Source organism: Palaemon carinicauda, chromosome 32, assembly GCF_036898095.1.
Source record: "Palaemon carinicauda isolate YSFRI2023 chromosome 32, ASM3689809v2, whole genome shotgun sequence".
Lineage (NCBI taxonomy): Eukaryota > Metazoa > Arthropoda > Malacostraca > Decapoda > Palaemonidae > Palaemon > Palaemon carinicauda.
The window spans coordinates 10,483,756-10,509,761 of record NC_090756.1 but is presented as its reverse complement, the minus strand read 5'-3'; the positions used below and the strand labels follow the sequence as shown (position 1 = coordinate 10,509,761).

Below are 26,006 nucleotides of genomic sequence, written 5' to 3'. Positions count from 1 at the left end.
TATTTATTCTGCAGGATTAAGATCAGATTATTGTTGGGGGAAAAACAGTGGAAACATATTTATTCTGCAGGATTAAGATCAGATTATTGTTGGACAGATTATACGGTATAGATTATTATTGTTTTGTGTATGGTATGTTGATTATAATCATTATAGATGTTTTGCACCTGCTAGGCAGTCTCGGCTCAGCTTGAGTATTAGTGTCGAAATGACAGTTTGAAAATGTATGATATTGTTCTATCTTGGCTGGTTATATATCTGATAAATTTCCTTTTGTTTTCTGCTGATTCCAATACATGTTTAGTACTTGCTAGGTCTCAGCTCAACTTGAGTATATCAACATGTATTGAGTATATCAACATGTATATTGTTTTTTATATCGTTTTCTATCAACATGTATTGAGTATATCAACATGTATATTGTTTTTTATATCGTTTTCTATCTTGACTGATCTGATGAATCTCATTTTGTTTTCTGTTGATTCCAATGACATGTTTATCACTTGCTAGGTCTCAGCTCTGGCTTGAGTATATCAACATGTATGATATTGTTTTCTATGGCTTGAGTATATCAACATGTATGATATTGTTTTCTATCTCCATTTGTTTTTTGTTGATTCCAATACTTGTAGATTGCTAGGTCTCAGCTCAACTTGAGTATATCAACATGTATGATATTGTTTTATCAGCTCACATGTTATGATATTGTTTTCTATCTCCATTTGTTTTTTGTTGTAGATTGCTAGGTCTCAGCTCAACTTGAGTATATCAACATGTATGATATTGTTTTCTTTTTTGTTGTAGATTGTTAGGTCTCAGCTCAACTTGAGTATATCAACATGTATGATATTGTTTTCTGAGTATATCAACATGTATGATATTGTTTTCTTTTTTGTTGTAGATTGCTAGGTCTCAGCTCAACTTGAGTATATCAACATGTATGATATTGTTTTCTATCTCCATTTGTTTTTTGTTGTAGATTGCTAGGTCTCGGCTCAACTTGAGTATATCAACATGTATGATATTGTTTTCGATCTCCTTTGTTTTTTGTTGATTCCAATACATGTGCTCAACTTGAGTATATCAACATGTATGATATTGTTTTCGATCTCCATTTGTTTTTTGTTGATTCCAATACATGTAGATTGCTAGGTTTCGGCTCAACTTGAGTATATCAATCTAGGTTTCGGCTCAACTTGAGTATATCAATCTAGGTTTCGGCTCAACTTGAGTATATCAATGATATTGTTTTCTATCTTGACTGATATCTGATGAATCTCCGTTTGTTTTAATTTTGTTGATTCCAATGACATGTTTTCTATCTTGACTGATCTGATGAATCTCCGTTTGTTTTAATTTTGTTGATTCCAATGACATGTTTAGCACTTGCTAGGTCTCAGCTCAACTTGAGTATATCAACATTTATGATATTGTTTCCTTGATGAATCTCCATTTGTTTTTTGTTGATTCCAATACATGTAGATTGCTAATACATGTAGATTGCTAGGTCTCAGCTCAACTTGAGTATATCAACATGTATGATATTGTTTTTGTTGATTCCAATACATGTAGATTGCTAGGTCTCAGCTCAACTTGAGTATATCAACATGTATAGATATTGTTTTCTATCTCCTTTGTTTTTTGTTGATTCCAATACGTTTTCTATCTTGATGAATCTCCATCTGTGTTTTGTTGATTCCAATACTTGTAGATTGCTAGGTCTCAGCTCAACTTGAGTATATCAATGATATTGTTTTCTGTATATCAATGATATTTTTCTCTTGTAGATTGCTAGGTTTCGGCTCAACTTGAGTATATCAATGATATTGTTTTCTGTATATCAATGATATTTTTCTCTTGTAGATTGCTAGGTTTCGGCTCAACTTGAGTATATCAATGAATATACTCATATTGTTTTCTGTATATCAATGATATTTTTCTATTTTGATGAATCTCCATTTGTTTTTTGTTAATTCCAATACATTTAGATTGCTAGGTTTCGGCTTAACTTGAGTATATCAACATGTATGATATATCAACATGTATGATATTGTTTTCTATCTTGACTGGTTATATTTGAGTATATCAACATGTATGATATATCAACATGTATGATATTGTTTTCTTGACTGGTTATATATCTGATGAATCTCCTTTTGTTTTCTGTTGATTCCAATACATGTTGTGCTAGAGTATTAGTGTCCTTCAAAATGTCTGATATTGTTCTATCTTGACTGGTTATATATCTGATGAATCTCATTTTGTTTTCTGTTGATTGTAATACATATTTAGCACTTGCTAGGTCTCAGCTCAGCTTGAGTATATCAAAATGTATGATATTAGCACTTGCTAGGTCTCAGCTCAGCTTGAGTATATCAAAATGTATGATATTAGCACTTGCTAGGTCTCAGCTCAGCTTGAGTATATCAAAATGTATGATATTGTTTGCTATCTTGGCTGGTTCTGTTGATTCCAATACATGTTTAGCACTCGCTAGGTGGCATTAGGATATCAGCTCAGTATTGGTGTGAAATAGTCAGCACTTGCTAGCTTCTCATCACTATGCATCTCCTCTAACGAAGTAATTTATCGGATGATTCTCATTATGTTCAGCGACTTGGTAGCATTATCTCAGCTTTTGATTACATTGATGTTCAGCACTTAGTAGCTTCTCGTCTCATCATGATATTGGAACTCCTTAACGAAGTATGATTTTGTTTTATTCTTGGCTGATTTATTACATTGATGTTCAGCACTTAGTAGCTTCTCGTCTCATCATGATATTGGAACTCCTTAACGAAGTATGATTTTGTTTTATTCTTGGCTGATTTATAATCTGATTCTCAATTCTGATTTCCTTTTATTATATCACTATATATGCTCAGTACTTGATACTTTCTCATATTTTGGATTATTCGTTAACAATGAATATTGGAACTCCGTTAAGAAGTATGATTTTGTTTTATCTTGGCTGATTTATCTAATGATTCTCATTCTGTTTTCCTTTGATTACATTATGTTCAGTACTTTCTACTTTCTCATCCTTAATTAACGAAGTACGATTCTGTTTTATCTAGGCTGATTTATCAGATGATTCTCATTCTGTTTTCCTTTGTTTACAGCAAGTTCAGCACTTGGTACAGCAAGTTCACCACTTGGTTTCTCATCTGAGCTTGTGTATTGTATCTCCTTAACAAAATATGATTCTGTTTAACATCATGGCTGATTTATCTGTTGACTCTCATTCTGTTTTCCTTTTTATTATACCAGTACTCATGTTCAGTACTTGCTAGTTTCTCATCTCAGCTTGGGTATTGGATCTCCTTAACGAAATAATTTATCTGATGATTCTCATTCTGTTTTCCTTTCATTATACAAATATATATGTTCAGTATTTGCTAGTTTCCTTAATAAGTATGATCTTGGCTGATTAATCTTATAATTCTCAATTTCTTTTTTCTTTGATTATACTAATATACATGTTCAGTATGTGTTAGGTTCTCAGCCCAGCTTGAATATTAGTGCCCCTCACAAAGTATGATAGTGTTCTTGAGTGATTTATCTGATTCTCATTTTGTTTTATATTAATATATATGTTCAGCACTTGCTAGTGTTGCTTCTCAGCTCAATATAAATTGTATCGTTCAGCTCTTGCCAGTGCTGCTTCTCAGCTCAGCTTGGATCTTAAAGTGTAGTGTTGCTCTGGCTAATTTATCTGATGATTCTCATTTTTATTTTTGTATTTAGATTATATCAATATATATGTTCAGCGAATTCCTAGCTATAAATATCGGTTCAGCTTTAGATTATATCAATATATATGTTCAGCGAATTCCTAGCTATAATATCGGTTCAGCTTTAGTATTGGCGCTTGCTAAATTCTCGGCTCAACTTCGGTATTGATGTTCTTAACACGGTTAAGCTTTAGGCTCAACTTCGGTATTGGTGTCCTTAACACAGTTCAGCTTCAGTATTGGCACTTGCTAGCTGATCTCGGCTCAACTTCGACATTGGTGTCCTTAACACAGTTCAGCTTCAATATTGGCACTGCTAGCTTCTCGGCTCAACTTCGGTATTGGTGTCCTTAACACAGTTCAGCTTCAGTATTGACACTTGCTAGCTTCTCGGCTCAACTTCGGTATTGGTGTCCTCAACACGGTTCAGCTTTAGTATTGGCACTTGCTAGCTTCTCGGCTCAACTTCGTTTTTGATGTCTTTAGCACAGTTCAACTTAGTATGGCACTTGCTAGCTTTTCGGGGTCAACACTTCGGTATTGGTGTCTTTAGTACGGTTCAGCTTTAGTATTGGTACTTGCTAGCTTCTCAGTTCAACTGATGTCCTTAACACGGTTCAGCTTTAGTATTGGCATTTGCTAGCTTCTCGGCTCAACTTCAGTTTTGGTGTCCTTAACACGGTTCAGCTTTAGTATTGGCACTTGCTAGCTTCTCGGCTCAACGTTGGTATTGATGTTCTTAACACGGTTAAGCTTTAGGCTCAACTTCAGTATTGGTGTCCTTAACACGGTTCAGCTTAGTATTGGCATTTGCTAGCTTCTCGGCTCAACTTCAGTTTTGGTGTCCTTAACACGGTTCAGCTTTAGTATTGGCATTTGCTAGCTTCTCGGCTCAACTTCAGTTTTGGTGTCCTTAACACGGTTCAGCTTTAGTATTGACACTTGCTAGCTTCTCGGCTCAACTTCGGTATTGGTGTCCTCAACACGGTTCAGCTTTAGTATTGGCACTTGCTAGCTTCTCGGCTCAACTTCGTTTTTGATGTCTTTAGCACAGTTCAACTTAGTATGGCACTTGCTAGCTTTTCGGGGTCAACACTTCGGTATTGGTGTCTTTAGTACGGTTCAGCTTTAGTATTGTCACTTGCTAGCTTCTCAGCTCAACTTCGGTATTGATGGCCTTAATAAAGTATGGTATTGTTCTATAATAGCCGATTTATCTGAAGACTCTTTTTGTTTTACCGATCATGAATTTCACTTTGGTATGGTGGTCCACGTACCTGACCATCTGACTGGTGTTTATGGTCTTTTCTGAGACTAAGAGATACAAAGGAAATATTGTTCTATAATAGCCGATTTATCTGAAGACTCTTTTTGTTTTACCGATCATGAATATCACTTTGGTATGGTGGTCCACGTACCTGACCATCTGACTGGTGTTTATGGTCTTTTCTGAGACTAAGAGATACAAAGGAAATATAACCTAATCTATGATATACAGTTTATATATTCATATGATATTAGTATGAAAACTTGAAGATTAGATTCCTGCAATTGGAGTTATTGAATTTCTTATTGAATTTCTTTTCGGTTTGTAATTTTTCTTGCTAATGCTCTTCTTCATAATAATTGAACTCGCATTGATCTCTTGAGTATGTTTTCCACATGCTCGCTTCTTGCTTGCTCCATGTTCATCCGACCCCCGAGTCCAACTGGAATATATAGAACAAAATTAGTATTAGAAGTAACATTATGTGCACTCTGATTAGGCAGTTCTGAAAAAAATAGTTCAAATTCTATCTGTGTCAAGGCCGTAATAGAAAATATTCATCAGTTTCTGTATTCTATGATTATGAAGTCAGTTCTAAAAAAAAGTCACAAATTCTATCTGTTTTAGAAACATTATTCATGACTCTAGATTGTTAACTACTTCAGTTTATATAATTTTCAATATTGCATGGTGCAAACACTTTGATAATTTTGCCCTATAGATAATGTAAGCCTATGCATTACTTACCATTATATGTTGCATGGTTCAATGGGTTCTAGTCACAAGATTTATTAGCTTGGTTTATATTTTCAATAGATCATCTATCTTGAATTAACAGATTATCTATAGTCCATCAGTGCATTATGGTTGTCCTTTCCAGATTTATGGGCGAGGATGCTTTCCTGTGGAGTGAATCTTAATGAGAAAGTTATAGGTCATTGTTGTTAGTTGAAAAGATAATGAGAAAGTTATAGGCCAATGTTATTAGTAGTAAAGATTGTAAGACTGTTAATTGCATTTTTCTCGTTTTACTCTCGATGAATGTAATTCATAATTACTGTATAGCAAAACAAATATATGAATATAATTTCCATATGTACAAGGTTATTTTAGTTGTCCCCAGTGGTCAACATCTTTTAGTTGACAATTACTCTATAGCAAAACAATTATGCGAATATAATTTCTATATGTACAAGTTTTAGTTGTCCTCAGTGGTAAACATCATCTTGACCACTTGCTGTATTTTTAATATTTTTTTGACTACTTACTGCATTTTTAATCAGACATTTGGCCTATTTATCACTGTCATGATTCTGTTCTGTTGTGTGATGGTTGTATTTGTTGTATACAACAGGAGTGGAAGCTGTTATCCGAAGGGTAGAGGATCCATTTAATCTTCAACTACTCTCAGAGTTCTGTGAAGTTCTGAAAAAAAAAAAAATGTTTTTAGAAAATTCATATGAAATTTTTATCTTGATAAGAGCAAACAAACAACAGAAATATAACAAGTCAATACAAATGTATCTAATTCAATGGAATTATTTCAATATTTTCAGTTTCCTTGCAATTTGTGGTTTGTTAGTATGTAACTGTAGGCCTATATACTGTAAGCAATTTCAATGTAAATGCGTAAACCTACTAAAATGGAATTATTTATGGCAATATTCATTTTCTTTTTTTCAAATACGTTGTATAAATTTCCTCCTGCCTCCTAAGTTCTAAAACATTGTTTTACTAATACAGACATTTTTAAGACCTTAATTCTGAACCGCTAACAGTGATGAAACATGTAATTATAAAAATCAATGGGGAAATTATTTTTCTAACCAATCATTGGAAAACGTCCAACTATACAAGGTATAGTTTCAATCAAGCACAAATATAGACTTCCTTTATGCAAATACAACAACAACAACAACAGAAGTAGCTATTTCTTGTCCACTGCAGGAAAAATGCCTCAGTCTTGTTGGTTAAAGTCTGGGGTTTGCCCAGTTTTCAACATCACACAGGCCAGTGCTGATTGGTAATAGTGGGAGATTTTAGTGAAAGCTCAAAGCAAACCAACTTAGCATGGGTGTGCTGACTAATAAGTAAACCCTTTGACAAGTACATATTAAACACTATGACTACACCTTAGATTATATACATATAAATGACAGAGGCCAGTGCGGGTTGGTGATAGTGGGAGATTTAGACTCGTCTGATACCTCACAGCAAACCAACTTAGTATGGGTGTCCTGACTAATAGGTAAACCCTTTTACAAGTACACATTAAACACTATAACTACACCTTAATCTATATGCATATAAACGTTTAACTACACCTTAGACTATATATATAAATGACACAGGCCAATGCGGATTGGCGATAGTGGGAGATTTACGTCTGATAGCTCACAGCAAACCAATTTAGTATGACTGCCGTGACTAGTACGGCTTTTCTGATCATGGCGATACGCAAACCCACTTAAAAGTACATATAAAACACTATGACTACCATAAGAAGTGACCTATGGCCTGGTTCTCATGGCTATAAAAATCCCTCTCTAACACGCGCCACCATTTCACTTCCAGACGTGGACGTCCTACAAGTCGACGCCGCTTCGGTAACGAGTAGCATGGAAGACCAGAAACGCTCCGTGGGCGGCGGCGCCGTCGTCGTGACCAGCCTGACGTCTCCGACGATGCGAAACGGCTCCAGCAAGAGCGGCGGAGGACATCACGAGACCAGGAACGGAAAGAGCAAAAACGGCTCCACCAAAGGCGGCGGCAGCAGCGCCATCACGCCAGCCGGCGACGACCTGAGGAACTATGCTTACGAAGGTGAAGGCTTTTCCCCTGGATCACTCTCTTCTTGTAAGTCTTAGCCTGGTGGGGGGAGGGGGGAAGGTTGAAGGATATCGAAGGCAGGAATAACTTGGTGTAGGTACGAAGGTGAAGGCTCTTCCCCTGGATCACTCTCTTCTTGTTAGTCTTAGCCTGGTGGGGGAGGGGGGGGGGGGAGGTTGAAGGATATCTTAGGCAGGAAAGTACAGGGATAACTTGGTGTATTCCCCCTAAATTTTGCCATTCGCTTAACTGTAATACGGTATTGTTGGGGGGTGAACCCAAATACGAAATTGTTGGGGGGTGAACTCAAATACGAAATTGTTGGGGTGTTAACTAAAATAGGAGTTGTGGGGGGGGGGGTGAACTAAAATACGCAATTGTTGTGGGGGGACTAAATAGTTCTTAGGGGCGTAACATGTAGCTGCTTTTTTTTCAAACTAATTTACATTGATTTCTTGAAACCTTCTGGTAAAGATCGAGTATATGAAGCAAAACAGTTATATATTTATTTGTATTTTCAAGCCGAGTAAACATTGAATATGAGGTAAAACAAAAATAGTTTTTTCAAACCGAGTAAAAATTGAATACGAGTTAAAACAATTATCCAAAGACAAATTTTGAAACTGAACTGACATAACTAGAATTAGGAATCTGCATTCCAATTTTGAATGTATGTCAATCTCATTTCTTGGAATGTAAACAGATCTACTCTGATTTTTTTAATCATTTCTCACATTCACTGTATCTAGTCACTGTTAAATTGCTGAAACAAAACTTAGTCTCTCAAAGATGTTTATCATGTCTTGTGCGAGGAGAGAAGTGGAAAGTCAATCTATCGTGGAGTATATTTAATGGTAATTTGATTTTGTTTATTTCCACCTTTCCCAAGATGTTAGAAATGTGAAGTGTTTTGTGTAATATGTCTATGATAACGTTGTGAAAACAATAATGTTATACTATCAGAATTATGAAAACATTTATTCAGAGGTAAACAATTTTGCAAGATTTAAAAAATATAAATTCTAATATATTCATGTAATGCATTTTCTGTAAATATTTCCTCTTACAATGTTTGATATGATTAAAGTCTTTGAAAATAACTAAGTGTTTCTTTATCTTTTGAACTTAAGCTAAAGTTTAAATGAATATTAATTTAAATGGCTATTTCAAGTTCAGCCTTGATTTGACAACACCTGATTGAACACAGTTCTCTTAGACAACAGAAGAAGAGAATTGAGATAAGTATAAAATAAAGAAGAATTTGAGATTATTAAGCAAGACATAGTAGTAAAACTTTTATATGCAAAGAAAAATTTTAGATATAACCATTAAGCCTAAAATAAAGAACAATTTGTATGGGAATATTGATTTTCTGAAGATATACACTGTTGCTATTACTCCAGTACTTCAACAGCACAAAATTACATTTTGTTGTACAACAAAAGATACTGAATCTACAATATCCAATTTGATGAAACCCTTCACTATAGAAATGACAATGAAGCAACTGGTATATCACTACAAGATCACTTTACCATGACTGACAAGATCACCTTAATATGACTGACAAGATCACCTTAATATGACTGACAAGATCACCTTAATATGACTGACAAGATCACCTTAACATGACTGACAAGATCACCTTAATATTACTGACAAGATCACCTTAATATTACTGACAAGATCACCTTAATATGACTGACAAGATCACCTTAATACAACTGATAAGCTCACCTTAATACAACTGACAAGCTCACCTCACATGACTGACAAGATCACCTTAATATGACTGACAAGATCACCTTAATACAACTGAAAAGCTCACCTCACATGACTGAAAAGCTCACCTCACATGACTGAAAAGCTCACCTCACATGACTGAAAAGCTCACCTCACATGACTGACAAGATCACCTAACATGACTGACAAGATCACCTTAATATGACTGACAAGATCACCTTAATATGACTGACGAGATCACCTTAATACAACTGACAAGATCACCTTAATATAACTGACAAGATCACCTTAATATGACTGACAAGATCACCTTAATATGACTGACGAGATCACCTTAATACAACTGACAAGATCACCTTAATATAACTGACAAGATCACCTTAACATGACTGACAAGATCACTTTAACGTGCTTGACACCTCATGACATATTGAAGCAACAAAACAGGTATACATTACAACACATTTTGATGTCACACTACCATCAACATCTGATTAAAATCAATACCAATATCAACATTTTAATTGCTACTGTCCAAACCACAACAGGTAAAAATAAAAAGTTGTGATGACTTTATCAATAAAAATCAGTAGCACAACACTAAACTAGTAAGTGAACCAACCACCTATACAACATTTTGACTTAACAAGGGTATCTACATTGTAAAAATGGATTCAGTAATGTTCCTTCTGAAAATTTATATCTAAGCTCTAAAGATTAAGAAACAGGGAACATTAAGTAAACATCTATTGCTTTGTTCACTTTGAAAATTTATATTTTACAATCTCTAAGGATTAAGAAAAAGATAACATTAAGTAAACGTCTATTGCTTTGTTCACTATGAAGATTAATATTTCCAAGCTCTGAAGATTAAGAAACGGAACATTAAGTAAACATCTATTGCTTTGTTCACTTTGAAAATTTGTATTTCCAAGCTCTAAAGATTAAGAAACAAATGGGAACATTAAGTAAACATCTGTTGCTTTGTTCACTTTGAAAATTTATATTTACAAACTCTAAGGATTAAGAGAAAGGGAACATTAAGTAAACGTCTATTGCTTTGTTCACTTTGAAGATTAATATTTCCAAGCTCTAAAGATTAAGAAAAAGGGAACATTAAGTATATCTCCCTAAGCTCTTAACACCTGTCGGTATATTCTACTTTACTAAAAAAAAAATCCTAGTTTAACAGTGATTAGATATTTATACAGGCCACTTCTCATTACCTTCCATTCTTAACAGATCCTATTAAGTGTTTTTCTATGCTACACGTGGAGTGTAATCATATTAAGTAGCAGTAGTTAGTAGGTTTAATAAGAGATGATGCTGACTTTATTGGGTAGTTTTGAAGTTATTTAATGAAATGCAGTCTTCGAGTTTAAGTTTCAATTAGGATAATGCATCGGTGAGTGCTATGTATTTCTTTTATTTTTATGTGATTACTTTATTTATTCACTTTATCTTCATTTGTTTTACAGTCTATAAATCGAGACATTTTGCCTTTCGATAAATCATTATTATTTATCTATGTATTTTCTTTATCAAATTTTACAGTCTATAAATAGACATTTTTCTGTTAAAGAAATATTCTTCATATTGGTTTCCCTTTTGCTCTCCAAAAATCTAATTTTGACAATTATTTCCATCTCAAAAAAATAATTTTGACTTATTTCCCTCTCACAAAAATAATTTTGACAATTTCCCCTTTCCTCTCTAAAATATAATTTGGAAATGAGAATTATTTCCCCTTTGCCTTATACTCCCCAAAAAATATTTTTGATAATTATTTCCATTTTGGTCTCCCCCTCCCCCCCAGAAAATTAAAAATCATTTCCTCCAGAGAAACGTAGTTAAGGGTAAAACACTAACAAATGTTTCGAAACCAATCGAACGCAACCCTCACGAACTTCTGACATTGTTTACATTCACGTTTGCCCTCCTCCTCCTCCTCCCCACCAGGCCTGGAAAGCTGCTCGGGCAGCGCGAAATTCCTGGACGGGTTTCGAGAGGTGGCCCACATGCTGGAATCCTGGGACCCCACCAATAACCACTCCAGCCAATCGTCGTCCTCCAAGTCAGACTCGAATAAAAAGGAAACCATCCAGCCAATCACGACGATCAACTGTGACATCCACGCGTCCAGCTGCGCGGTCGACGGTAGGGTCACGTGTCCTCAAATGACCTACCCTGACCCACTGCCGCCGCCGATTACCGAGAGGAACGTGACCTCTGTGGGACTGATCGGTGACCCATCGGCGACCACGGTCATTCCTATGCCGATACCCGACCCGCCACGTGCCTTCAAGACCAAGTAGTGACTTTTGGCGAAAATCCAAAAAATGAGAAAGGTGAAAAGCTGTCAAAAATCGCAAAGTGCCGACGTTTTAGTTACTTAAGATGGATTTTTTATTCATAAAATCGCAATTTTGTTTTGGAACCAATCTTGCAAAAACCATGAAATTCCTTGGAATTCCTACAGTGCCCCATTTTGTTCGACTTTTGGTGAATATCCAAAAAAGGAGAAAGGTGAAAAACTGTCAAAAATCGCAAAGTGCCGACGTTTTAGTTACTTAAGATGGATTTTTAATTGATAAAATTTTAATTTTGTTTTGGAACCAATCTTGCAAGAACCATGAAATTCATTGCAATTCCTACAGTGCCCCGTTTTGTTCAGGTACTAGGTATACAGGTTCCTTTAAAGTACTTACGATTCCTAAAATAACTGAATTTGAAAAAAAAAACAAAAAAAAACTTAAAAGCAGTTGTTGAATCATTTTGAATTATATTTAGTCATATCCAAAACTGACCACTATTTATTTAGTCATCTCCATCAAGTGACCACTTCGAAATCGTTCAGATAAAAAAAGTACCAAAAAGTCCCTGCAAGTCCCCTTGAAGTCCTTATAAGTCCTTAAAAGGACTACAAGTGTCGATTTTCCTACAAAGACGTCCGGATATACTAATTTTGAAGTTTTTTAATGTTTTCACTAACCATCATGTATTTTGTTACTTGTCCAAAACCTGTCAATATTATTCAGGAATAAAAAACATTATCTCATTATTCCATTAAGAGTTGACGACTCAATTTATACAATAGAGTTTCTCTCGTTTATGTGAAATAAAGAGTTAAATTCTTATTTCACTCTTGAGAAAACTCTCCTCCAGGATATCATCAAATCAACCCAAAGCTTTGTAATATATGTAAATAATTCGCGTCGTGTTTGGGACTTAAGATATAAAAAGTGTTATTATAATGTCTATAATGAGTGTTGCTAAAAAATGTCTTATTTTAAAAAAAGTAAAAAAATTTGTTTCGTATTTTCTAGAGATTTAAAACAAAAAAGTTTTTCTTGAATGATATATCTATTTGTCTCTAAGATAATAACGTGCTGTTATATATATATATATATATATATATATATATATATATATATATATATATATATATATATATATATATATATATATATATATATATAAAAAGTTTGAAGAAATGTATGAAGTGTGAATTAAATACTAGACCATCACCCTAATCACAGGTGGAGTTGTGAAAACTTTTAATTAACAAGTAGCCATTTGGGAAAATTTATAGTGTTTGAAGTTGGAGGTTTAGAAATTCGAATGAAAAAAAAGAAAAATATATTAATTAAAGTTTCCCCAGAAAAATATTTAGAAAATAGGTCGACCAAAAAAAAAATCCATTAAAAAAAATAGAAAATATTTTGGCTGGAAATGTAAAGTAAAAGGGAAAAAAATGTGTTTATAAAGCCGTGAAAAATTTTATAAAATTCATCTAAGAAATCAATGAAAAGAAAAGAAAAAAAATTGTCTCGAAAAAATAACAAAATGTCAATAAAGTCTCAAAAAATCTTTTAAAATTCATAAATGTGAAAAATTCATATAATTTAAAAATATTCAAATAGAAAGTTAATGAAAAAAAAAAGTTTTTTAATGTTTTTTCACACAAGAAAATAGCAATGAATTGTATTTACTCTGAGAAACCTTTGCCATTATTTGATAAAATAAATAGCTTTACATGAAGACATTGTCATAGCTATTATGAATATCGTCTAATTTCCTAATTAAGTAGCAAGCAATTCGTCCAAAATTTTGGCAATTTCAAAACAGTGTATACTAACAATTTTTAATTTATTACATTAGAATTTCAAATTTACAAAAATACATTTGAATTTATATGAGTATAGTATTTTCGCCCCAATATTTTTTTCCTCGGTTACCATGAATAATTTTTTCCCAATTAGTATAAATAAAATTTTCCTAATTACCATAAATAAGATTTTCCCAAATACCATAAATGAGATTTTTCCCAATTACAATGAATTTTTCCCCAATTACCATAATTTTTTTTCCCAATTACCATAAAATTTTCCACAAATTTTTCCAAATTAACAATTTTTCTCCCAATTACCCTAAATGTTTCCCAGTTACCATAATTCCATAATTTTTTTCCCAGTTACCGTAAAAAAAATTTTCCCGATTATAATTAAATAATAAAGTTAGCATTGAACGTCGATTCAAGTTACGATTCTTAAAATCATTTCACAACAAAAATTAAATAATTTGATTAATGAAATAAAATTATTTTCTCCATGGTTGTAAAAGAGTGCAAATAACAATTGTAAAATTAGATAAGAGTGAAAAGTTGACTTTAAAATTCTATAAATATTAAAAATTGTAGTAGTTAAAAATTATATTAATATTAAAGCTGTTGTGTTTAAAATTAGATAAATATTGTAAATGCCGAGTTTAAAATTATATAAAAAGTGAAAATTTTTATTTTAAGATTCTATAAATCCTAAAACTTGTTTAAACTTAGATAAATATTGAAAATGTTAAGTTTAAAGTTATATAAATATTAAAAGTATTGAGTTTAAAATTAGATAAATATTGAAAAAGTTAATTTGAAAGTTTATATTACAAGAATCGAGATTAAAATTATATAAAGTGAAAATGTTGCTTGAAATTGAATAAAGCTAAAATTAAGTTTGAAATTATAGTGAAAATTTTAAGTTTAAAATTAGATAGCGAAAATGTTGAGTTTTAAAGTTATATAAATATTAAATATGTTATTTTTGAAATTGGATGAATATTGAAAGCAATGTGTATAATTAGATAAATACTAAAATTTTATGTTTAAAACTAGAAAAATACTGAAAATGTCTTGTTTAAAATTAGATAAATGCAGAAATTTTTTATTTAAAATCAGATAAATATTGAAAATGTTTAAAATTAGATAAATACTGAAAATGTTGAGTTTAAAACTAGATAAATAATGATTCTATTTTTCAATTTAAAACTAGATAATTAGTGAAAATGTTGGTTTGAAAATTATGTAAATACTGAACATTTTTATTTTAAAATTAAAAAGATACTGAAAATGTTGAGTTTAAAATTAGATAAATACTGAAAATGTTGAGTTTAAAATTAGATAAATACTGAAAATGTGAGTTTGAAATGTGATATAACTGAAAGAAGATATTGGAATTTGAAGTCTAATGTGAGTGTTTTAATATGAGTTTAAAGTGAAAATTTTGGAGTAATTGTGAAAATTTTGGTTTGAACTTGGGTAAATATATATTAAAAACTATTAAAATGTGAAGGGCAAAGCAAGGATAAATTGCTTATGACGCCATTCATTTATACACCTATTCTATAGTTGAAAAAGTGGGTAAAAAATAATTTGGTAAAACAAAAACTTGGTAAAAAAAAAACCTTGGTAAAAAACCTTGCTAAAGAAAACTTAGTAAAAAAAAACTTGGCAAGAAAATAACCTGGCAAAAGTTTAGTTGATAAAAAATGATTTGATAAAAAAATTTGAATATCAGGTATATTTTCATCACTATGGAATTTGCGTCATAAATAGATTCAAAATAATTTAGAAAATAAATCTATCTTAAACTTCTTTGCAACACCTGAAATGAAAAAGAAATAAAATTCTATATCAACTGCAATAATTGACACTTTAAAATTTTACTTTCTATTAAATTCCAGCCTCACAAAAATAACTATTGAAATAGTGGAAGATTTGGAAAAAAAAATATTAATCTTAGAAGTGACAATTGAAAATGTCGAAGAATCAGAAATTTTACTTATTCACTCTCAACTTCACTGAAATAAATGGATTTTCTTTTTCAAAAAATTTTGGAAAATTTATGTATCTATAACTTAAACTCAACCTCAAAGAAATGACAATTGGTAATGGTCTACGAATTAATAAAAAATAACTCAATTTCAACCTGACAGAATTCACAATTGAAAATCGTCAACGAATTTGAAATTTTGCTTCTTCAATCTCTACCTCACAGAATTGACAATTGGAAATGGTCAACGAATTTGAAATTTTACTTCTTCAATTTCAACCTCACAGAATTGACAAATGAAAATCGTCAACTAATTAGAAATTTACTTCAATAGTGTCAACCTCACACAAGTGAACACTTGAATTATATTTCTGGAAACCCAAAGTGTGTTTGAGAACTCCCTCATCAAACTAAAAAAAACCCTCTAACTCAAACCCTCAACCCCCATTGAATAAACTATGTTTGAGGTTAAGGGGGGTTGTGGGGTGGGGAGGAAACTCATCCAAAGTATTTAGTAAAAAGTGAGACATTCTCATAACCAAAAATGGCGATTTTGTATTTTTCTAAGCATGTAAACGCCAAATAAAGTCATGGTATTGTTGTTAATGGATTTGGGTCTTATTATCCTCAATTATCCTTATTTTTTTATGGATATTTTGTTATTTTTAGGAATACAAGGCAAGAATTGATTGATGGAAGAGTTCAAATATCCATCCGAAATTAAAAAAGAAAAGTATGTTTAAGAGGTTTACTAAAATTAATATTCCAAAAAGTGAAATTGGACTGAAACAGTTCAGAAATCTAAGAGTCACAAGATACATTTAAACCTGATTTACTCAAATTAGTTAAAAATATAGTACATTAGTAAAAAAAATGAATTTATATTAATATTCTGTCTGACTTAAATAACTTGACATGTCACAAGAGCTTTGGCAACGAAAACTTTATGACAAGCTAAAAGTCTTTGAAGTATCCATAGACTCGAGTTGTTCTCAAATATGCTCAAGCTGTACTTAACTTTGCTCAAGCTGTGCCCAATTTTACTCAAGCTGAGCTCAATTTTGCTCAAGCTGTACTCATGTTTGCCCAAGTTTGCTCCAGCTGTACACAATTGTGCTCAAGCTGTACACAATTTTGCTCAACCTGTACCAATTTTGCGCAAGCTTTGCCCAATTTTGCTCAAGCTGTGATCAATTTTGCTCAAGGTATACTCAGTATTGGTCCTACTTTGATTCCATTTTCATCTTAACGATCACTTCCTAGTAGCAGCTGTAGTTGGGCGTTCGTTCAGTTACATTTAAAGGTCCCTCGTGAATGGAGAGGCATGGGGCAGTGACAATGCAACTGACCATACAGGCATATGACCAGTGACCAAGCTAGGACCAGGGAGGGCTAGGTAATGACTGGTGATAACTCTGCAGGTAGACCTGTAGGCTTCTCCTAAAAGCCCCCACTGTTATCTCACAAGGATGGAGAGGTTTCAGACACTACAAGAAACTATCTAGCTTGAGTAATATCTCGAATCCCAGTCCAGCATAATGCTGAGGCGTTTTCAATAGGCTACCCAAATCTTATAAGGGCCAAGAATGGCCCGATTTCTTAATATTATTATTACTTGCTAAGCTACAACCATAATTGGAAAAGCAGGATGCTAAAAGCCCAAAGGATCCCACAGGGAAAATAACCCAGTGAGAAAAAGGAAATGAGAAAATTGATAAACTACAAGTAATGAGCAATTAGAATAAAATATCTTAAGAAGGGTAACGATATTGAAATAAATCTTATTGTATTTAGAAAAAAATTACAAAAGGAAGAGAAATAAAACAGAATAGCGAGCCTGACTGTACCATCTAGCAAGAGAACTCTAACACAAGACAGTACAGGGTCATGATAGAGAGGCTATGGCACTACCCAAGACTAGAGAACAATGGTTTAATTTTGGAGTGTCCTCTTAGGGATAGGCCAAACAACAAAAGTGCATTCACAGCTATCTTTTTTTTTATATACCTAAACTTCGGGCTGTAAATGGCTTTGAAGATGTGCATGTCAAGTGTTAAAAGCCTTTCTAGCAAGAAAGCTTGAGACAAAATATCTCGGGATTTTTTCTTGGAAAATTGGTAATGCTAAGAGCTGGCACAAGACCGATTTAATCCACGCCAAATGCAAATAAAACAGAAAGTGCCTCTTAAGTAGTTATTCACTGTAATTAACAAAAAGAAAGACGTGTCTCTTAAGTAGTCAATTCCTGTAATTAACAAAAAGGCAGTTCCTCTTAAGTAGTAGTTCACTGTGATTAACAAAAAGAAAGGCAATGTCTCTCAAGTAGCCATTCACTGTAATTAAAAAAAAAGTCAGTGCCTCTTAAGTAGTTATTCACTGTAATTATTATAAAAAAGGCAGTGCCTTCTAAGTAATTATTCACTGTAATTAACAAAAATAAGGCAGTGTTTCTAAAATAGATACTGTAGTTTACAATAAGAGTCCCTAAGTAATTAACAACAAGGCAGTGCCTCTTAAGTAGTTATTCACTGTAGTTAACAAAAAGAAAGGCAGTGCCTCTCAAGTAGCCATTCACTGTAATTAAAAAAAAATTGCAGTGCTTCTATAGTAGATTATGTAGTTTACAATAAGACTCCTAGGTAGTATGACAAACTAAATATAATATGCTTTCACAGTTAAGTAAAGCAAGACCCTTGTGTGAAGCATAAGCAGAAGTCTGGATCGTTGTTTACGTGATTACGTCACAGGAACTTAATTGATCAAAGAAAACCTGATTCAGGCAAGGCAGGGAAGTTTGACATGTCATCAAAGTGATGATCAGATTGGCAAGGACTAAAGAAGGTGCTATTTATGACACACCCTACTATTATTGTTATTGAAAAACTGAGATATGGTTTCGTGAAGGATGAAAATACGGCAATGGTCATAATAGCAGATTTTATTGCAGGGATATTATGGATGGGAAGATACTTAGGATTTTCAAGTACTGAACCGCAATTACTTGAATATATTAAAAACAAAATGTTAAATATGTTCGATGTAATTAAAATAGAATTTAAAACTTCTATTAGAAATGTATTCACGACTAGACGTATTTTTCCATTTAATAATAAGGAAAAGGATAAGGATAAGGAAGTGGGGTATATGGGGAAAGGAAGAGTACCCCTGGATACGATCCAGTTAATAGCCCGAAGGCAGGAACTCGGGATGGGAAAGAATTAGGCAAAAGCGAGAAAAAGAAGTACAGGAAAAGAATAAAAGAGAGGGGCAGACCCTCTTGCGTTGCTAGGCTTTTTATCCAATTTATAGTGTTTGAAATTGGAGGTTTAGAAATTCGAATGAAAAAAAAAAATATATTAATTAAAGTTTCCCCCAGAAAATCTTTAAAAAATATTTCGACTAAAGAAAAAAATCCATTAAAAAAAGTTAGAAAATATTTCGGCTGGAAATGGGAAGTAAAAAGGGAAAAAATAATACTATTATAAAGCCGTGAAAATTTTTATAAAATTCATAAATGTGAAAAATTCATCTAAGAAATCAATGAGAAAAAAAATGACTCGAAAAAATAACAAAATGTCAATCTAAAGTCTCAAAAAATCTTATAAAATTCATAAATGTAAAAAATTCATATCAGAAATTATAATGAAACAAAAATTTTTTTAAAAAAATTCAAATAGAAAATTAATGAAAGAAAAAGTTAATTTTTTTTTTTTCGTACAAAAATAGCAATGGATTGTATTTACTCTGAGAAACCTTTGCCATTATTTAATCAAATAAATAGCTTTACATGAAGACATTATCATAGCTATTATGAATATCGTCTAATTTCCTTATTTAGTAGCAAGCACTTCGTCCAAAATTTTGACTTTTTCAAAGTAGTGTATACTAACAGTTTTTAATTCATTACATTAAAATTTCAAATTTACAAAAATACATTTGATTTTATATGAGTTTAGTATTTTCGCCAAAAAAAAATTTTCCCAATTAGTATAAATAAATTTTTTTAATTACCATAGATAAGATTTTCCCAAATACCATAGATTTTTTTCCCAATTACCATGATTTTTTCCCCAAATACCATAAATATTTTCCCAATTACCATAAAATTTTCCACAAATTTTTCCTTAACAATTTTTCTCCCAATTACCCTAAATGTTTCCCAGTTACCATGATTTTTTTTCCAGTTATCATAAACAAATTTTTCCCAATTATAATTAGATAAAAAAGTTTGCATTGAACGTCGATTCAAGTTACGATTCTTAAAATAATTTCACAAAAAAAAAAAAATCAAATAATTTGATTTATGAAATGAAATTAATTTCTCCATAGTTGTAAAAGAGTGCAAATAACTATGTAAAATTAGATGAGAGTGAAAAGTTGACTTTAAAATTCTATAAATATTAAAAATCCTAATAGTTAAAAATTATATTAATATTAAAGCTGTTGTGTTTAAAAGTAGATAAATATTGATAATGCCGAGTTTAAAATTATATAAAAAGTGAAAATTTTGAGTAAGATTATATAAATCCGTAAAATGTTTAAGCTTAAAATTAGATAAATATTGAAAATGTTAAGTTTAAAGTTATATAAATATTAAAGTATTGAGTTTAAAATTAGATGAATATTTCAAATGTCAAGTTGAAAGTTATATAAATAATATAAGTATAGAGTTTAAAATTATATAAAGTGAAAATGTTTAAAATTAGATAAAGTGAAAATTTTAAGTTTATAATTAGACAGCGAAAATGTTGAGTTTTGAAATTATATAAATATTGAATGTTATTTTTAAAATCAGATAAATATTGAAAGCATTAAGTATAATTATATAAATACTAAAATGGTTTGTTTAAGATTAGAAAAATGCTAAAAATGTTATTTAAAAATTAGATTAATATTGAAAATGTTGAGTTTACAATGAGAAATACTGAAAATGTTAAGTCTACAATGAGAAATACTGAAAATGTTGAGTTTAAAATGAGATAAATACTGAAAATGTTATTGAATTTAAAACTATATAATTACTGAAAATGTTGAGTTTAAGATTATATACATACTATACATTTTTATTTTAAAATTAAATCAATACTGAAAAAGTTGAGTTTAAAATTAGATAAACACTGAAAATTATATTACTGAAAATTTTGATTTTAAAATTTGATAAATACTGAAAATATTAAGTTTAAAATTAGATAAATGCCGATAATGTTGAATTTAAAATTAAGATAAATACTGAAAATGTTGAGTCTAAAATGTGATATAACTGAAAGAGAATATTGGAATCTGAAGTCTAAAGTGAGAGGTTTTAATAAAAGTCTAAAGTGAAAATTTAGGAGTAATTGTCAAGGATGGTGAAAATTTTGGTTTGAACTAAATTGAATATATAATAAAATGCGGAGGACAAAACAAGGATAAATAGCTTATAACGACATTCATTTATACACCTATTTAATAGTTTAAAAAAAAAAAAGTGGGTAAAAAGTATTTTGGCAAAAAAAAAAAATAGTAAAGAAAACTTGGTGAAAAAACTTGGTAAAAAAAATAACTTAATACAAAATAACTTGATAAAGGATGACTTGAAAAAATTACTTGATGAAAAATAACTATGTAATTTTGACTATTAGGTATATTTCTATCACAATCATGGTATTTGCGCCGCAAATAGAATATTCAAAATTACTATTAAATAAATCTGCATTTTAAGTCTTTGCAACACCTGAAATGAAATAGAAAAGATAACTTTGTCAACTTGCTAGAATTGACACCTGAAACTTATACTTTCTATTAAATTCCAGCTTACATTATAACTATGGAAATAGTCGAAGATTTTGGAAAAAAGGTTAATCTTAGAATTGAAAATGTCGAAGAATCAGAAATTTTACTTATACACTCTCAAATTCATTCAAATAAATGGATTTTTTTTTTCGAAAATTTTGGAAAATTTATCTATCTATAACAAACTCAACCTCAAAGAAATGACAATTGGTAATGGTCTACGAATTAATAAAAATAACTCAATTTCAACCTGACTGAACTGACAATTGAAAATAGTCAACGAATTTGAAATTTTACTTCTTCAATCTCAACCTGACAGAATTGACAATTGAAAATGGTAAACGAATTAGAAATTTAAAAAGATCTCAAGCTCACAGAATTGACAATTGAAAATGGTCAATTAGAAATTTACTTCAATAGTGTCAACCTCACACAAGTGAACACTTGAATTATATTTCTGGAAACCCAAAGTGTGTTTGAGAACTCCCTCATCAAACTAAAAAAACACTAACTCAAACCCTCAACCCCCATTGAATAAACTGTTTGAGGTAAAGGGGCGGGGTTGTGGGGGGAGGAAACTCATCCAAAGTATTTAGTAAAAAGTGAGACATTCTCATAACCAAAAATGGCGATTTTGTATTTTTCTAAGCATGTAAACGCCAAATAAAGTCATGGTATTGTTGTTAATGGATTTTGGTCTTATTATCCTTAATATTTTATTAATATTTTGTTGTTTTATGAATACACGGCAAGAATTGATTGATAGAAGGGTTCAAATATCCATCAGAAACTTTTATGTTTAAGGTTTTTACTAAAATTAATATTCCAAAAAGTGAAAATAGATTGAAACAGTTTAGTAATTTATTAGGAAGAATAAATATTTAAACCTGATTTACCAAAATTAATGAAAATTAAAGCAAATCAGTAAGAAAAAAAAAACATGGAGTTTTAATAGATAATATGTCAGACTTGAATAACTTGACATATCACAAGAGCTTTGGCAACAAAAGCTTAAACAAATCTGAAACCTCATATGACTCAATTTTGCTCAAGCTGTACACAATTTTGCGCAAACTTTGCTCAATTTTGCTCAAGCTGTGATAAATTTTGCTCAAGCTGTGATAAATTTTGCTCAAGATATACTCAGTATTGGTCTTATTTTGATTCCATTTTCATCTTAACGATCACTTCCTAGTAACAGCTGGGGTTAAGTGTTCGTTCAATTACATTTAAAAGTTTAAAGGTCACTCGTGAATGGAGAGGCATGGGACAGTGATAATGCAACCGATCATATATGCATATGACCAGTGCCCAAGCTAGGGCCTGGCAATGGCTGGTGATGACTTGGCAGGTAGACCTATACGCTCCCCCTAACTAACCCCCAACTCTTATTTCACAGGGATGGTGAAGATACAGACACTACAAAAAACTATGGAGCTTGAGCAGACTTTCGAATCCCAGTCCAGCATAATGCTTAGGCAGTGGCGTTTTCAATAAGCTACCCAAATCCTGAAAGGGAGAAGAATGGCCCGATTTCTTAATATTATTATAACTTGCTAAGCTACAACCTTAATTGGAAAAGCAGGATGCTTTAAGCCCAAGGGGTCCAACAAAGAAAATAGCCTAGTGGGAAAAGGAAATAAGAAAATTAATAATCTACAAGTAATGAGCAATTAGAATAAAATATCTTAAGAAGGGTAACGATATTAAAATAAATCTTAATATATTTAAAAAAATTACCAAAGGAAGAGAAATGAAATAGAATAGCGAGCCTGACTGTACCATCTAGCAAGAGAACTCTAACACAAGACAGTACAGGATCATGATAGAGAGGCTATGGCACTACCCAAGACTAGAGAACAATGGTTTGATTTTGGAGTGTCCTCTTAGGGATAGGCCAAACAACAAAAGTGCATTCACAGCTATCTTTTTTATATATATACCTAAACTTCAGGCTGTAAATGGCTCTGAAGATGTGCATGTCAAGTGTTAAAAGCTTTTCTAGTAAGAAAGCTTGAGACAAAATATCTATGAGCTATGAGCTGGCATAAGACCGATTTAATCCACGCCAAATGCAAATAAAACAGAAAGTGCCTCTTAAGTAGTTATTCAATGTAATCAACAAAAAGAAAGGCAGTGCCTCTTAAGAAGTTATTCAATGTAATCAACAAAGAGAAAGACATTGCCTCTTAAGTAGTCAATTCCTGTAATTAACAAAAAGGCAGTTCCTCTTAAGAAGTAGTTCACCGTGATTAACAAAAAGAAAGGCAATGCCTCTCAAGTAGTTATTCACTGTAATAAAAAAAAAGTCACTGCCTCTTAAGTAGTTATTCAATGTAATTATAAAAAAGGCAGTGCCTCCCAAGTAATTATTCACTGTAATTAACAAAAGTAAGGCAGTGTTTCTAAAATAGATACTGTAGTTTACAATAAGAGTCCCTAAGTAATTAACAACAAGGCAGTGCCTCTTAAGTAGTTATTCATTGTAATTAACAAAAAGAAAGGCAGTGCCTCTCAAGTAGCCATTCAGTGTAATTAAAAAAAAATGCAGTGCTTCTATAGTAGATTATGTAGTTTACAATAAGATTCCTAGGTAGCATGACAAACTAAATATAATATGCTTTCACAGTTAAGTTAAGCAAGACCCTTGTATGAAGCATAAGCAGAAGTCTGGGTCGTTTTTTACGTAACAGGAACTTGATTGGTAAAAAAAAAAAAAAAACCTGGTTCAGACAAGGCAGGGAAGTTTGACATGTCATCAAAGTGATGATCAGATTGGCAAGGACTAAAGAAGGTGCTATTTATGACGCACCATACTATTATTGTTATTGAAAAACTAAAGATATGGTTTCGTGAAGGATGAAAATACGGCAATGGTCATAATAGCGGATTTTATTGCAGGGATATTATGGATGGGAAGATACTTAGGATTTTCAAGTACTGAACAGCAATTACTTGAATATATTAAAAACAAAATGTTAAATACGTTTAATGTAATTAAAATAGAGATTTTAAAACTTCTATTAGAAATGTATTCACGACAAGATGTATTTTTTCATTTAACAATAAGGATAAGGATAAGGAAGTGGGGAATATGGGGAAAGGAAGAGTACACCTGGATACGATCCAGTTTATAACCCGAAGGCAGGAACTCGGGATGGGAAAGAATTAGGAAAAAGCGAGAAAGAGAAGTACAGGAGAAGAATAAAAGAGATGGGCAGACCCTCTTGCGATGCTAGGCTTTTTATCCAATTCAAAAACACATTTAGATTAATAGTAAAAAATTCAGTTGTAAATGCAGTATATGTAAATATTTATGTAAAAATACTATGATGTATATTCAGTACAGTGTGTTATAAAATGTAGATTGTAAATCTGTATTTCATTATAAAAGATAAAAAAAAGTTTTAGAACCCGGAGTTCATCTTAGAATTATTATGATTATGATTATTATTAGCTAAGATATAACCCTAGTTGGAAAAGCAGGATGCTATAAGCCCAAGAGCTCCAACGGGGAAAGATAGCCGGGGGAGGAAAGGAAAAAAAGGCAGTAAATAAACAAGTAATGAACGATTGAAGTAACATTTTAAGAACGGTGACAACATTAAAACTCTTTCATAAATAAACCGTAAAAAGTGACTCATAACTGCCTGTTCAACATAAAAACTTTCGCTACAAGTTTAGACTTGAAGTTCAACCGATTCAACTACCCGATTAGGAAGATCAAACCATCGCCAAGTCAGGACACTTGTCTATTGTGTTCATTTAACCTTCACTTAAAATAAAACATTATCACCTATTTCCGTCCAGAATGCAACTGTATTCAGACCGGAATAATTGATATATATATCTGATAAATACTTTTCTATGGAGTAGTTTTTATTTACTTACTTTAAGGGCTGCGTTTCTGGTCCTATACAGCAGCGGAATCCTACTCTCTACAGGACCTCCACGGTCATTTTATCATGTTCGTTCAATAGTATTTAACATTTCCCACTGAATATTGCTCGTTTAATTTCAAATCCACAATATCGAAGCACTGAGAACAAGAAAGTCTTCTTAAGTTTCCTCTTGGAAGCCTCAATATCTCCAGTCTTTCGAATGTCTAGTGGGATCTTATTACGAATAGGCTATTTAACCGGTCCCGGTAAAATAGACAACCCTACTTTCAAGCTTATTTTGCCGGTCCGGTAAAATAGACAAACAGGCTTTGAAGCTTATTTTGCCGGTCTCAAACAAATATGAATATTTTGTTATCTTATAGGTTCCTGGCAATGTTGTAGGCAAATATATAAAAAAGTAACAAGCAAGAAATTATCTAACAAGTTAAAAGCAAATATATTGAAAAGTAGTTGTTGGACAAAAGTATAAAAAACGAAAATTATTTGTTGAACAGTTCTATCTTACAAACTTGAAAAGGCTCTTATCTAAAAGGCAATGTTTTTAAAATAGCACTTGGCAAGAATTCCTCTTGCAATTATATTTCAATAGTAGTAGTTATTGAGTAATTTTATTATACAAACAAACTTTAAAACAATCTCTCTATATATTCTCTGGGCC

General features: G+C 31.8%; 1 protein-coding gene and 1 long non-coding RNA gene across 8 annotated transcripts in view; one reads left to right on the top strand and one right to left on the bottom strand.

Moving 5' to 3' along the window:
• The window catches only part of LOC137625266 (putative neural-cadherin 2), a 552,558-nt gene extending 540,512 nt beyond the window's left edge, over positions 1-12,046 (top strand). For 3 of the 7 annotated variants that reach the window (XM_068356064.1, XM_068356065.1, XM_068356066.1), the window contains 3 exons: positions 7,576-7,824; positions 7,936-7,968; positions 11,533-12,044. In XM_068356064.1, coding sequence (XP_068212165.1) covers positions 7,576-7,824; positions 7,936-7,968; positions 11,533-11,888 — 638 coding nt within the window. In that variant the 3' untranslated portion in view covers positions 11,889-12,044. Of the gene's footprint in view, positions 1-5,881; positions 5,998-7,575; positions 7,825-7,935; positions 7,969-11,532 lie in introns of those variants that run through there. The other 4 variants (XM_068356062.1, XM_068356060.1, XM_068356061.1 and 1 more) reach the window with 4 other exon arrangements.
• The window catches only part of LOC137625267 (uncharacterized), an 87,336-nt gene continuing 66,521 nt past the window's right edge, over positions 5,192-26,006 (bottom strand). The window contains exons 2-4 of the long non-coding RNA XR_011040826.1: positions 6,270-6,426; positions 5,749-5,903; positions 5,192-5,443 (exon numbers count right to left, since the gene is read on the bottom strand). This is a non-coding gene — a long non-coding RNA (uncharacterized lncRNA). The remainder of the gene's footprint in view (positions 5,444-5,748; positions 5,904-6,269; positions 6,427-26,006) is intronic.